The following is a 14,498-nucleotide window of genomic DNA, read 5'->3' on the forward strand; positions in this document are numbered from 1 at the left end:
CCAAACAGAACTTTTTCTCCCAAACCCCCTTTCCCACCCAAAACCCAACTTTTCCCCCCGAAACCCAACTTTTCCCAGAAACAGCACTTTTCCCCCCAAACCCAACTTCTCCCCAAAACAGAACTTTTCCCCCCAAACCCAACTTTTTCCCCAAACAGAACTTTTTCTCCCAAACCCCCTTTCCCCCCCACAACCCAACTTTTCTCCCCAAATCCAACTTTTTCCCCCAAACCCCGTTTTCTCCCAAATCCAACCTTTTTTCCCCCAAACCCAACTTTTTCCCGAAATAGAACTTTTCCTCCCCAAACCCAACTTTTTCCCAAAACAGCCCTTTTTCCCCCCAAACCCAACTTTTTCCCAAAACAGCACTTTTTTCCGCCAAACCCGCTTTTCCTCCCCAAACCCAACTTTTTCCCAAAACAGCACTTTTTCCCCCAAACCCACTTTTCCTCCCCAAACCCAACTTTTTCCCAAAACAGCCCTTTTTCCCCCCAAACCCAACTTTTTCCCAAAACAGCACTTTTTCTCCCCAAACCCGCTTTTCCTCCCCAAACCCAACTTTTTCCCAAAACAGCCCTTCTCCTCCCCACCCCCCCTTTTCCCCCTCCTTCCCCCTTTCCCCTCCCCTTCCCCTTTCCCCTCCCCTCTCCCGGTGCCTCCCCCCCCCGGGTCCCTCTCGGGGCCGGGCCGGGATGGCGGCGGCGGCGGGGCCGGGCAGGCCCGGGGGGGCCGGGCCGGGGTCTCGGCGGTGGCACTTGGGGGGCTTCCTATGGGCTCTGGCGCTGGGTTCCGCGCTGGGAGCCCCCTCCCCACGCCGCCCACCCCCGTCGGCCCCCCCCGGGAACTCCTCGGCCCCCCCCGAGCGCTGCCGGCGCCCCGCGGCCTGCGAGCGGCTGCGGGTCGGGGCCTGCCTGGGCTCGGCCTTGCCCTACGCGGCCACCTCCACGCTGCTGGCCGCCGACTCCGCCTCGCAGGAGGAGGCACACGGCAAGCTGCTGCTGTGGTCCGGTACGGGGGGAGTAAAATTGGGGGGGTAAATTTGGGGGAGTAACTCTTGGGGAGTAACTTTTGGGAGGGGAACTAACTGAGGGGTAACTCTTGGGGGGTAAGTTTTTTGGGGAGGTAACTCTTGGGGAGGTAACTTTGGGGGTAACTCTTGAGGGGGTAACTCTTTGGGGGGGTAACTCTTGGGGGAGTAACTTTTTGGGGGAGTAATTTTGGAGAGTAACTTATGGGGAGTAACTTTTTGGGGGTGTAACTCTTGGAGGATAACTTTTTTGGGGTAACTTTTTTGAGGAGTAACTTTTGGGGGTAACTTTTGGGGGGGTAACTCTTGGGGAGGTAATTTTTTGGGGTTTGACTTTGGGGGGTAACTCTTAGGGGAGTAACTTTTGGAGAGTAACTTTTTGGGGGGTAGCTAACTGGGGAGTAACTCTTGGGGAGATAACTTTGGGGGGTAACTTTTTGGGGGGTAACTTTGAGGAGTAACTTTTTTGGAGGGGTAACTTTTGGAGGAGTAACTCTTGGGGGGTAACTTTTGAGGGGGTAACTCTTGGGGAGATAACTTCGGGGAGTAACTTTTTTGGGGGGTAACTTTTGGGAGGTTAACTCTTGGAGGATAACTTTTTTGGGGAGTAACTTTTGGGGATAACTTTTTTGGAGGGTAACTCTTGGGGGGTAACTTTCTGAGAGGTAACTAACTGGGGGTAACTTTTGAGGGGGTAACTTCTGAGGGAGTAACTTTTTGGGGGGTAACTTTTTTGGGGGGGGTAAATTTTGGGAGGTAACTTTAGGAGGGGTAACTAACTGGGGGGGCAACTTTGGGGGGTAACTCTTTAGGGGTTAACTAACTGGGGGATAACTTTTTGCAGGTTAACTAATTGAGGGGTAACTCTTGGGGGATAACTTTTTTGGGGGGTAATTTTGGGGGAGTAACTAACTAGGGGATAACTTTTAGGGGGGTTAACTGATTGAGGGGTAACTCTTTGGGGGGTAACTTTTGGGGAGTAACTTTTGGGGGGTAACTTCTGAGGGGGTAACTCTTTGGGGGGTAACTCTTGGGGAGATAACTTCGGGGAGTAACTTTTGGGGGGGGTAAATCTTGGGGAGTAACTTCTGGAGGGGAACTTGTGGGAGGGGAACTAACTGAGGAGTAACTCTTGGGGGATAATTTTTTTGGAGGGGTAACTAACTGGGGGAGTAACTCTTGGGGGGAGTAACTCTTGGGGGGAGTAACTCTTGGGGGGAGTAACTCTTGGGGGGAGTAACTCTTGGGGGGAGTAACTCTTGGGGGGAGTAACTCTTGGGGGGAGTAACTCTTGGGGATAACTTTTTTGGAGGGTAACTCTTGGGTGGTTACTTTCTGAGGGGTAATTCTCTGGGGAGTAACTTTTTTGGGGAGGTAACTCTTGGGGGGGTAACTAACTGGGGGTGTAACTGTTGGGGGTGTAACTTTTGAGGGGGTACCTCTTTTGGGGAGTAACTTTTGGGGATAACTCTTGGGGAGGTAACTTTGGGGAGGTAACTCTTGAGGGGTGACTTAGGGGGGTAACTCTTTAGGGGGTAACTTTGGGGGGAGTAACTTTTAGGGATAACTTTTTTGGGGGGTAACTTTTTTGAGGGGTAACTCTTGGAGGATAACTTTTTTGGAGGAGTAACTTTTTAGGGAGTAACTTTGTTGGGAGTAACTTTTTGGGGATAACTGTTTTGGAGGGTAACTCTTGGGGGGTTACTTTCTGAGGGGTAACTCTTGGGGAGATAACTTTGGGGGGGTAACTTTGGGGAGTAAATTTTTGTGAGGGTAACTTTTTTGGGGGTAACTCTTGGGAGGTTACTTTTGGGGGATAACTTTTTGGGAGGTAACTAACTGGGGGTGTAACTCTTGGAGGGGTAACTCTTGGAGGATAACTTTTTTGGGGTAAATTTTTTGAGGAGTAACTTTTTGGGGGATAACTCTTTGGGGGGGGAACTCTTTGGGGGGGGAACTCTTTTTTTGGGGAGTAACTTTTGGGGATAACTTTTTTGGGAGAGGAACTCTTGGAGAGGTAACTTATGAGGGGGTAACTCTTGGGGAGATAACGTTGGGGGAGTAACTTTTTTGGAGGGGTAACTTTTTGGGGAGTAACTTTTTGGGGATAACTAACTGAGGGGGTAACTCTTGGAGGATAACTTTTTTGGAGTAACTTTTGGGGGGTAACTCTTGGGGAGGTAATTTTTGGGGGGTTGACTTTGGGAGGTAACTTTTTTGGGGGTAACTCTTGGGGAGATAACTTTGGGGGGGTAACTTTTCTGGGGGAGTAACTTCTGGGGGAGTAACTTTTCTGGGGGAGTAACTTTTTTGGAGGGTAACTCTTGGGGGGTTACTTTCTGAGGGGTAGCTAACTGGGGGTAACTTTTTTGGGGAGGTAACTCTTGGGGGGGTTACTTTTGGGGGATAACTTTGGGGAGTAACTTTTTTGGAGGGGTAAATCTTGGGGAGTAACTTTTGGGAGCGTAACTTTTGGGGAGTAACTTTTGGGAGGGTAACTAACTGAGGGGTAACTCTTGGGGGATAACTTTTTTTGGGGGGTAACTTCTGAGGGAGTAACTTTTTTGGGGGGTAACTAATTGGGGGATAACTTCTTTGGGGGTAACTCTTGGGGGATAACTTTGGGGGGGTAACTCTGGGGAGTAACTTTTTGGGAGGGGCAACTCTTTGGGGGGCAACTCTTTGGGGGGTAACTTTTTGGGGAGGTAACTTTTTGGGGAGTAACTTTTTGGGGGGTAACTCTTGGGGAGGTAACTTCTGAGGGGGTAACTTTTGGGGATAACTTTTTTTGGGGGGTAACTTCTGAGGGAGTAACTTTTTGGGGGGGTAACTTTTGGGGGGGCTAAATTTTGGGAGGTAACTTTAGGAGGGGTAACTAACTGGGGGGGCAACTTTTGGGGATAACTAACTGGGGGTGTAACTCTTGGAGGGGTAACTCTTGGAGGATAACTTTTTTGGGGTAACTTTTTTGGGGAGTAACTCTTGGGGAGGTAACTTTGGGGAGTAACTTTTTTGGAGGGGTAACTTTTGGGGACTAACTTTTGGGTACTAACTTTTTTGGAGGGTAATTCTTGGGGGGTAATTTTCTGAAGGGTAACTTTTGAGGGGGTAACTCTCGGGGGAGGTACCTTTGGGGAGTAACTTTTTGGGAGGGGTGCCTTTTGGGGGGGTAACTTTTGGGGATAACTTTTTTTGGGGTAACTAACTGGAGGATAACTCTTGCAGGGGTAACTCTTTGGGGGGGTAACTTATAAGGGAGTAACTTTTTTGGGGAGTAACTTTTTGGGATAACCTTTTTGGGGGGTAACTCTTGGGGAGGTAATTTTTTGGGGGTTGACTTTGGGGGGTAACTTTTTGGGGGGTAACTCTTAGGGGAGTAACTTTTGGGGGGTAACTAACTGGGGGGTAACTTTTGAGGGGGTAACTCTTGGGGAGATAACTTTGGGGGGGTAACTTTTTTGGGGGTAACTTTGGGGAGTAACTTTTTTGGAGGAGTAACTCTTGGGGGGTAACTAACTGGGGGGTAACTTCTGAGGGAGTAACTCTTGGAGGGGTAACTTTGGGGGGGCAACTAACTGGGGGGTAACTTTTGGGGCGTATGGAGAGCAGTATAGCAGGGGGCTGGGCTGGGTGTGGGTACAGGGGAGCTGTACAACGGGGGGGCAGGACGGGCATGGGGGCGGTATAAGGGGGGGGCAACACGAAGGGGCTCGATATCGGCAGGGGCACGGCACCCATGGGTGCTACAGGGGGGTACCGAGCTGAGCACCACCCCTGTCCCAATCCCATCCCAATCCCATCCCCATCCCGTCCCCATCCCCACCCCGTCCCCACCCCGTCCCCACCCCGTGCCGCCCCCCAGGCCTGCGCAACGCCCCCCGCTGCTGGGACGTGATCCAGCCCCTGCTGTGCGCCGTCTACATGCCCAAATGCGAGGACGGGCAGGTGGAGCTGCCCAGCCAGACCCTGTGCCAAGCCACCCGCGCCCCCTGCACCATCGTGGAGCGCGAGCGGGGCTGGCCCGACTTCCTCAAGTGCACGCCCGACCGCTTCCCCGAAGGCTGCCCGGTAAATTTGGGGACACGGGGGGGCACCGCCGCGACGCCTCCGGGTCCCTCGGAACCCAAAATCGGGGTTGGTGTAGGGTGGTTGTGTCTTCTCCTCCTCCTCCTCTTCCTCACGGTGCCACCGTCCCCGCCAGAACGAGGTGCAGAACATCAAGTTCAACAGCTCGGGGCAGTGCGAGGCGCCGCTGGTGCGCACCGACAACCCCAAAAGCTGGTACGAGGACGTGGAGGGCTGCGGGATCCAGTGCCAAAACCCGCTTTTCACCGAAAAGGAGCACCGCGAGATGCACGTCTACATCGCCGCCTTCAGCTCCGTCACCATCTTCTGCACCTTCTTCACCCTGGTGAGCCGCGCGGCGGCCCCGCGGCGGCGGCCCCAAAAAGTGGGGCTGGCCACCAAGATGTCCCTTTTATTTTTTTTATTATTTTTTTTTTCTTTTTTCCTTCCTCCAGGCCACGTTCGTCGCCGACTGGAGGAACTCCAACCGCTACCCCGCCGTCATCCTCTTCTACGTCAACGCCTGCTTCTTCGTGGGCAGCATCGGCTGGCTGGCGCAATTCATGGACGGCGCCCGCGACGAGATCGTGTGCCGCGCCGACGGCACCATGCGCCTGGGCGAGCCCACGTAGGTGCCCCCCCTTCACCCTCAATCCAAATTCGGGTCCTTGCCTCGCGTCCCCAACCCGGATGACCCCTCCACACAGCTCCAACGAGACCTTGTCCTGCGTCATCATCTTCGTCATCGTCTACTACTCGCTGATGTCGGGCGTTATCTGGTTCGTCATGCTGACCTACGCTTGGCACACCTCCTTCAAGGCGTTGGGCACCACCTACCAGCCACTTTTGGGCAAGACTTCCTACTTCCACCTCATCACCTGGTCCATCCCCTTCGTCCTCACCGTGGCCATCCTGGCCGTGGCGCAGGTAATGGGGCCACCAGATCATGGAATGTTTTTTTTGGGGGGTGGTGGTGGCGGCGTCTTGTTGACCCCACATTTATGGTCCCAATTTTTACCAGGTGGACGGTGACTCCGTCAGTGGCATCTGCTTCGTGGGGTACAAGAACTACCGGTACCGCGCCGGCTTCGTCCTGGCGCCCATCGGGCTCGTCCTCATCGTGGGGGGCTATTTCCTCATCCAGGGTAGGTGCGGGATGGGGCTGGGGGCGCCGTGGGTGTCCCCCCACCACCACCACCACCACCTCACCGCCACGTCCCTTCGTCACAGGGGTCATGACGCTCTTCTCCATCAAGAGCAACCACCCCGGGCTGCTGAGCGAGAAGGCGGCCAGCAAGATCAACGAGACCATGCTGCGGTTGGGTGAGGGCGGCACTGTTTTTGGGGGAAATTGGTGTGGGAACGGGGACGTTGGGTTCCCTGAACCTAAACTGCCCAATCCAGAGCTGGGACAAAGCTGCGTGGGTGGTGGCGCGGCATTTTTGGTACCCTTGAGGTTTGGCTGAATTGGGGACTTCCGACTTCTCTTCCAGGCATCTTCGGCTTCTTGGCCTTCGGCTTCGTCTTCATCACCTTCGGCTGCCACTTCTACGACTTCTTCAACCAGGCGGAGTGGGAGCGCAGCTTTCGGGAATACGTCCTGTGCGTGGGACGGGGTCGGGGTGCTCGCAGCACCCCTCGTCACCTCCTTTTTGGGGTGCTGAGCGTCGTTGGGGGGGTGTCCCCATCCTCACGACCACCGCTGTCCCCCACGTCTGCCCCTGCAGGTGCGAGGCCAACGTGACCATCGCCACGCAGACCAACAAACCCATCCCGGAGTGCGAGATCAAGAACCGGCCGAGCCTGCTGGTGGAGAAGATCAACCTCTTCGCCATGTTCGGCACCGGCATCTCCATGAGCACCTGGGTTTGGACCAAAGCCACCCTGCTCATCTGGAAGCGCACCTGGTGCAGGTGGGACCCCCGGGGATGTCACCCTGTCACCCCCTCGTGCATCCCGAGGTGTCAGAGGTTGTCCCCGGGCTCTTGTCCGCCGTTTTGATGAGTTTTCGGGTCGCAGCAGGTAGTGGGAGAGGAGCAGGGGGTGTAGGGCGCGTCCATCCCGTTCCATCCCCAGCCCTTGGTGCGCCCCATCCAGATGGGGAGGGTCCCCGAGCCCCCAGGTGCCATACCCGGGGTTGTGCGTGCCCCGTTCCACGCGGCCACGTCCCGATGGGGCCACCCCGTGTCCCCGCCGTGTCCCCAGGCTGACGGGGCAGAGCGACGACCAACCCAAGAGGATCAAGAAGAGCAAGATGATCGCCAAAGCCTTCTCCAAACGCAAGGAGCTGCTGCGCGACCCGGGCCGGGAGCTGTCCTTCAGCATGCACACCGTGTCCCACGACGGCCCCGTGGGTGCGTGCGGTGGCGGGGCGGGATGGGAACCACCTCCGGGGGGGTCCCCGTTGTCCCCTTTTTGACGTGACTCCGTTTTTCTTGTCCCCGCAGCCGGTTTAGCCTTTGACATCAACGAGCCGTCGGCCGACGTGTCCTCGGCGTGGGCACAGCACGTCACCAAGATGGTGGCCAGGAGAGGAGCCATCCTGCCCCAGGACGTCTCCGTGACCCCCGTGGCGACCCCTGGCAAGTCCTTGGGGGCATCATTTTTGGGATTAGAGGGGTTGGGGGGGGCAGGATGCAGCCGATCACCCTCCCCGTGTCCATCCCGCAGTGCCACCGGAGGAGAGGGCCAACCTGTGGGTGGTGGAGGCCGACGTCTCCCCGGAGCTGCAGAAGCGCAGCCGCAAGAAAAAAAGGAGGAAGAAGAAGAAGGACGAGGTGTGCCCGGGCCCCGAGCACCACGCGGGGGGCTCCGTGGACCCCCCACCCTCCAGCAGCGCCGTGCCTCGCCTGCCCCGTTTGCCCCTCCAGCCCTGCCTGGTGGCCGTGCCCCGCCGGGGGGGGGACACTTTTGTCCCCGCCGTCCTCCCGGGGCTCGCGGCCACCCGGCCCGAAGGCGGCGTAGCCGGGGGGCCGTGGGATGGGCGCAGCCCCAGAGCCATCGTCCCCCACCTCATCAGCAACCCCTTCTGCCCCGAAAGCGGGACCCCGGAGGACGAGGAGAGCCCCGGCCCCAGCGGCGGGTGCTGGCAGCATCACAACGGGGGTCCCCGTTGGCCCCCCCAGACCCTACCCAACGGCGGGGGGACGAGGACTTGGGGTCGCCGCGCCGGTTTGGCCCCCATCCACTCTCGGACCAACCTGGTGGACGCCGAGCTGCTGGACGCCGACTCGGACTTCTGAGCCGGGCTGGTGGGGACGATGGTGACAGCCTCCAGGGGACACGGCAGCCCCCCCAACCCCCCCGGTGCACCGGGGGCCGGTCCCGAGCGTGTCCTCGGGGACGGTGATTTCTGTCCCCGTGTCACCCGGCCGGACTCGATGCGTGTCCCACCCCAATGGGACGCCGCCGAAACGGGGTTTGGAGAAGAGAAACGGGGGTGCTGCTGGTGGAGCGACCCCCCTACAAGTCCCGTGGGGATTTGGGGACACAGCCTGCGCCCCCCCGTGAGGGGCAGGAGCGGGCGGCCCCCCGGGACATCGGTCCTAGGTAGGTTAGGGTAGATTTTGGGGAGCTTCCTCCCGCGTGCCGGGGTGCCGGGACCCCGCTGACGCCCCCCGCTCGCCCTCTGCCCCCACCGCCCCACGGCTAGATGGTACGTAGAGCTTTTACACACTCGAGTGGTGCCAATAGGGATTTTTTATTTTTTACTACAACTATTTTTTTACTCTTTCTATAACACTCCGGGACGTGGCGGCCGCGTCCCCGCGGTGCTCACGGTTTTTGTTTTTTTGGGTACGCCCGTGGTCCCAAAGTGCCTTCCAGCTCCTGGGGTCGCCTCTTTCTGGGTGCAGCAACCCCCGAGCCAAGCTTTTTTTTAATTTTTACTATTTTTTTTAAAAAAAAAAAAAGAACAAGACTTGGTTACAGCCATCCTGAGGTAGGAGGACGCCCCGTCCTCGCTGGTGCTTTGTATCCGCCCGTTAGCCCTGTAAATGTCTTGAGTGTTTATTAAATCCTGGTAGGCCCCTGGCTTTTTTGCTATCCTGGTGACCTCCACGGGTTAATTTTTTGCTGTGTAAAGCAAAACCCTCCTGTATCAGTATTAAATTTGCCAAGTTTCCATTCCCTGTGCATGCCCTGGGCTTTTTTTTTGGGGGGTATTGAGTGCGGGGAAGCCTTGTGGGGTTTTTCCTTTCTCCTTAAATTGCTCCGGGATGGTGCCAGCTGCCCCATGAAGCTTCCCCGGAATTTGCCCCTGTGTAAATGGGGTGAAAATGGCAGAAATGGGGTAAGCTGTGAAACTAAGCAGGTTTTGTGGGCGATCTTTAAGCGCAATGGGTCCTGCTCTGAAGCCCCCATCCCGGTCCTTTCGCCCCTTTCACTCCAGGGGCTGTTTTGGGGGGCACTGAGCAGGTCCCCCAGCAGCAAAGTGGGGGATTTTGGGGGGCCCCTTGCCAGCAGATGGCACTCTGGGCTTAAATATCCCCAAACCCGGGGGCTGGGTGGTCCCTTTGGGGTGCTGCTGGGTGCCCTGACCACAACGGGGTCCCACCGAGGGACACGTGTTTAGGGACAGATGCTGCTTTTGGGAAGTGTCCTTTTTTTTTTAATCTGGCTCAGGAGGGAGCCCACACTGTCGTGTCCAGGCTTATGGGTTACCCAGCCCCCTGGTCCTGCCTTAAATTTGGGTGGAATTGCGTTTTCCTGATGGTTTTTGGTGAGCGGGACGGGCTGAGCTCGCTCCGCAGCCGTTTTGGGGCTGGGGCGTGCAATGGGAAGCCAGGGTAGGGCTGGTTTGTCTGGGGCTGAACGAAATGTTTTATTTTGAAGGATTTTTCTGTGGGTTTCATTTTTTAAAGAGAATAGCATGGAATCAGCCCCAAAACTGGGGGATTTGCTCCAATTTCCTCCCCTCGCCTGGGCTTTCCCCGGGGATCTCCATCGCTGACCCATTCCATGTACCCAAAGCCCTCGGGGCTGGGACAGGGGTGCTGCAAGGGGAGAGGCAGAGGTTAGGAAAGGCTCCGAGGACAAATCCCCCTTTGGGGACATCCTCAGGGGGACAGGGAGGAGCTCAAGCACCCTAATTTCTCCGTGATCCTTTCCCCTTCAGTGACCAAAACGTTTCAGGCTCCTCTTTACCTTTACGCAGGAGCAAAGAGCCTTTCCTCTCCCCCCACCTGCCCTCTTGTTGTAAAACAGCCTTAAAACCTTCCAGTTTGGGGTATTTCAAGCCCTTTCCAGAAGGAATCGATCTCCGTGGTACAATCGGATGGCTCGCATCGAACGTCCCCGTGCCACCAGGCAGGAACAGGCTGAAATTCTGAAACTCGGCTGAATCATCTCCAGCCTTGCAGAGCAGGAGCTGCAATTAGCAGAGCTAACGAACGTCTGCTATTAAATATACCCGGCAAGGCTGTCGGGTTACAGCGGGAGCTAAAAAGCTTCCACGTAAATGGATTTTTTTTCCCCTTTTTCTCCTGGGGTGATGCTCGCGGCGTTGTGGTCGTGGAGGAGTTTTTGCCCTCTCTTAGCAGCGGCTGGGATCGGCTCTGTGCCAAGCAGCCCTGCCACTGCGCTCTGCCACGAGTGCCAGCACCCACGTGGCCGCTGCTTTTAGGTCCAAACGCCGTGGAAATGGGCAAATCCCATGGCCTCTCCCTTCCTCCCCAATATCCGCTGTTTTTCCAGATAAATCCCCCAGCACAGCCTGGTGCCGTGCTGCCGGAGCGCTGCCAACCCGGGGTACAACCCGTGAGCCCCCAGGCTGGCACAAGACCCCCCCTCAGGGTTGGGATGCTGCCGAAATCGGGGCTTCACACGGAGCAGGCAGCACCGGGGAGGGATTTCCATCTGCTGCCACCCCAAATCCCTCCCCCAGCGGCTTGCAAAGAGTTTTGGTTCCAAAAGCCCCTTCTGAGAGCGAAAGCTGAGCTCTCTGCTCCGACTGAGAGGCAGGAAGGTGCCGTGAGACCCATCCTGATTTCGCTCCGGCAAGAAAATTGGGATATTTCAGCAAATATGGGACTTTTCCGGGCGCTTTTTGTGCACAAAGCCGTGCTTTTCTTTAATTTCGCCCCCCTCTCGCTCCTCCCGTCGTCCTCTCCGCGTCCTCTCCCCTGAGCATTTTCCAGTCCTGCTGCCACCCAGGCACGTAATGAAACCGTTTTTTCCTCTGCTCCCCGGGGGCTTTTTACATTTTGTGCTCATATTTCATCACCTGCTCACCGTGCTCTTCCTCTCAAAGCGTGAAATTTTTGGCTCTGTCGAAATCCTGCAGGTTGCTTTGCCCTGCGCCACCCTAACTTTGGCATTTCTGGTGGGTCCTGAAACCCAACGTGAGATTGTGGCACTTGGTGGCTTTTTTTCCAGGCTGTTCCGCACCTCTCCTGCCTGATTCCAGCCCCTTTGGTACCAAAAACCACAAAAACTTTTTATCTCCAGCCACTGGAGATAAATTTTTTTTTATCTTTCTCCACTGGAAAGGCAACGTTGGGCTTTGCCCGGTGCTTGCACAGCCCCCAAAATCCTCGATTAGAGGCTGAGCGATGAATAAGTTGACATTGAAAAGCACAGACTGGAAATTGTATGGACTTTAGGGAAAAAAATAACAGTTGTGCCCAGAGATATCCCGCATTAATCCTAAAAATGACACCAATTAAAAAAAAAACGAGGATGGGTTCGAATTTCCCTTCCCTACAGGAGCTTTCCCAAAGAACTGGATGCAGAAAGCTGCAGATTGTCGCCGGCTTTTGTTACCAGGCTTTTGTTTGCTTGTGTGCACAAACGCTCCCCCACGAAGGGGGGATTTTTGGGCTCAGAACAGCAAATTTTCTGCCTCTCTGGTGCTGTCTGGGCTCCTGCTCCTCGGGGCTTTGCCTGTGGTGGAGCCACAGGCCCGGGAGCTTGGCGCTGGGTTTTTTGGCCCCTTGAGGTGGCCCAGGAGGGGAAGATGAGGGTAGCCCCCAGTAGGGGGGCTCTGGGCCCAGCAGCTCCCCCCAGTCTGCCCAGGCCGTGTCCCAGTATGGACTGGGATGAACTGGGACCAGCCCAGGGCAGGCCCAAAGCGTGGAGACCCGGCCTTGAAGGGAGCACGGACGGCCCGGGGGGAGCCTCCCTGTGGTGAGGGGGTGCCACAGAGCAAGGGGCAGGGCTGCGGAGTGGGGAAAATCTCCAAAATTCCTCAAAACCACTAAAAATAAGCGGGCAGAAATGGCATGATTCCAAACTGTGAAATACTGAAAAACGTGAAATATTCAAAACTGGGAATTAAAACGGGATTTTGGTGCATTTTTGGGAGTCTCAGCACGGCTCGGGGGGGTGCCTGGCCTCGTCCCCCCCTCAGCGCCGCCATTCCTCCCCCCTTCATCCTCCTCCTCCACCTCAGGACTACACCTCCCATGACCCCCTGCGCGGCCACCCTTTGAGGCTCGGCGCGTTGCCTGCTGGGACTTGTAGTCCTCTGGTAGCACCGGGCTGGGCGTGGCAACGGGCGGCGGGACTACAACTCCCAGCGTGCCCCGCGCGCGGGGGCGGAGCGGGCGGTCCCTGAGGAGAACCGGAGGCGGCGGCGGCGGCGGCGGCTGAGGCAGAAGCGGCGGCGGCGATGTCGGTGCAGGTGGCGGCCCCCGCCGTGGAGCTGAAGGAGCTGAGCATGGACAAAGCGGCTGTGGCGGCCCCTTCGTGCCCCCCCGCGCCCCCTCCGTCGTGCTCGGGGCCCGTTACCGAGCGTGAGGCGGCCCCGGCGGCCGAGCGGGCCCACCCCCCCCCCCCCCCTTCATCCTCCGGTTGCCCTCCTCCTCCTCAGCCGCCCCTCTCGGCCGCCGCCAGAGCGCCGCAGGCCTCGGCTATGAAGCGCAGCGACCCGCTGCTGCCTCAGCACCGGCACCACCACGGCGGTGGCGACAATAACGGAGGGGGTGGTGGCGGTTGTGGGGCGGCCGAGGCGCTCGTCAGCCCCGACGGCACCGTCACGGAGGCGCCGCGCACGGTTAAGAAGGTACCGGGGAGGAAGGGGTTAATGGGGGTACAGGGGGGGGTGTGGGGTGGGGAGGGGGGAGCCCTCTGGTACAGCCCTAAATGGGGGTAATGTTAGGGTAGCCCCCTCCCCCCCCCCAGGCCCTAAATGGGGGTATAGGCACGGTGGGGGGGCATGGGGGACACCCCCCCCCAAATGGGGACCCTGGCATTGTGTGAGGACATGGGGTGACCCCCCTGGTCTGCCCCTAAATGGAGGCACTGTCAGGGTGTCCCCCCAGGCCCTAAATGGGGGTATAGGCACGGTGGGGGGGCATGGGGGACACCCCTCCCGGACCCCTAAATGGGGGCCCTGTCAGTGTGTGGGGTATGGGGTGAGCCCCCTGGTCTGCCCCTAAATGGGGGCACCGTCAGGGTCCCCCCCCGTCCCTAAATGGAGGCACCGGCATGGTGTGTGGGGACAACAGGTGACACCCTTCCCCCCCCTGCCCCCTAAATGGGGACCGTGTGGGGATACGGAGTGACCCCCCTCGTCTTCCCCTAAATGGGGACCCTCTCAGTGTGTGGGGACATGGGGTGACCCCCCTGGTCTGCCCCTAAATGGAGGCACTGTCAGGGTGTCCCCCCCAGTCCCTAAATGGGGGTACAGGTGTGGTGTGGGGACACAGGTGACACCCCTCCAAAGGGGACCCATCATGGTGTGTGGGGACACGGGGTGATCCCTGCATGTCCCCCCTAAATGGGGACCCTGTCTCTGTGTGGGGATATGGGGTGACCCCCCTGGTCTGCCCCTAAATGGGGGCACCGTAAGGGTCCCCCCCCAGTCCCTAGATGGGTATCCAGGCACGGTGGGGGGGGATAAAAGGTGACACCCCCCCCAAAGGGGACTCATTATGGTGTGTGGGGACGTGGGGTGACCCCCTGTTAGTCCCCTAAATGGGGGGACCCTGTCACTGTGTGGGGATATGGGGTGACCCACTGGTCTTCCCCTAAATGGGGGCATCATGAGGGTCCCCCCCAAGTCCCTAAATGGGACGGGTGTACAGGCACGGTGTGGGGACACAGGTGATGACCCCTAAATGTGGACCCTGTCTCTGTGTGGGGATATGGGATGACCCCCCTGGTCTGCCCCTAAATGGGGGCACCATCAGGGTCCCCCCCCCATTCCTAAATGGGGGTACAGGCATGGTGTGTGGTGATGAAGGGTGACATCCCCCCCCAAAGGGGACTCATTATGGTGTGTGGGGACATGGGGTGACTCCCCCATGTCCCCCCTAAATGGGGACCCTGTCTCTGTGTGGGGATATGGGGTGACCCCCCTGGTCTTCCCCTAAACAGGGGCACCGTTAGTGTTCCCCCCCAAGTCCCTAAATGGGGGCACCGGCACGGTGTGGGGACACGGATGACACACCCCAAATGGGACTCA

General features: G+C 57.7%; 2 protein-coding genes across 2 annotated transcripts in view; both read left to right on the top strand.

Moving 5' to 3' along the window:
- The first annotated feature begins 654 nt into the window (after positions 1 to 654).
- SMO (smoothened, frizzled class receptor) lies at positions 655 to 9,220 on the top strand. The gene is made up of 12 exons (XM_072037843.1): positions 655 to 1,008; positions 4,890 to 5,095; positions 5,229 to 5,438; positions 5,548 to 5,720; positions 5,800 to 6,019; positions 6,114 to 6,237; positions 6,323 to 6,415; positions 6,586 to 6,694; positions 6,820 to 7,005; positions 7,298 to 7,446; positions 7,540 to 7,674; positions 7,763 to 9,220. The coding sequence occupies exons 1-12, from the start codon at positions 693 to 695 to the stop codon at positions 8,332 to 8,334; spliced, it is 2,493 nt and encodes an 830-aa protein (XP_071893944.1). The 5' UTR covers positions 655 to 692; the 3' UTR covers positions 8,335 to 9,220.
- A 3,392-nt stretch (positions 9,221 to 12,612) lies between these two features.
- The window catches only part of AHCYL2 (adenosylhomocysteinase like 2), a 52,125-nt gene continuing 50,239 nt past the window's right edge, over positions 12,613 to 14,498 (top strand). The window contains exon 1 of the mRNA XM_072037882.1: positions 12,613 to 13,094. Coding sequence (XP_071893983.1) covers positions 12,702 to 13,094 — 393 coding nt within the window. The 5' untranslated portion in view covers positions 12,613 to 12,701. The remainder of the gene's footprint in view (positions 13,095 to 14,498) is intronic.

This window comes from Anas platyrhynchos, chromosome 1 (assembly GCF_047663525.1).
Source record: "Anas platyrhynchos isolate ZD024472 breed Pekin duck chromosome 1, IASCAAS_PekinDuck_T2T, whole genome shotgun sequence".
NCBI classification, from domain to species: Eukaryota; Metazoa; Chordata; class Aves; order Anseriformes; family Anatidae; genus Anas; species Anas platyrhynchos.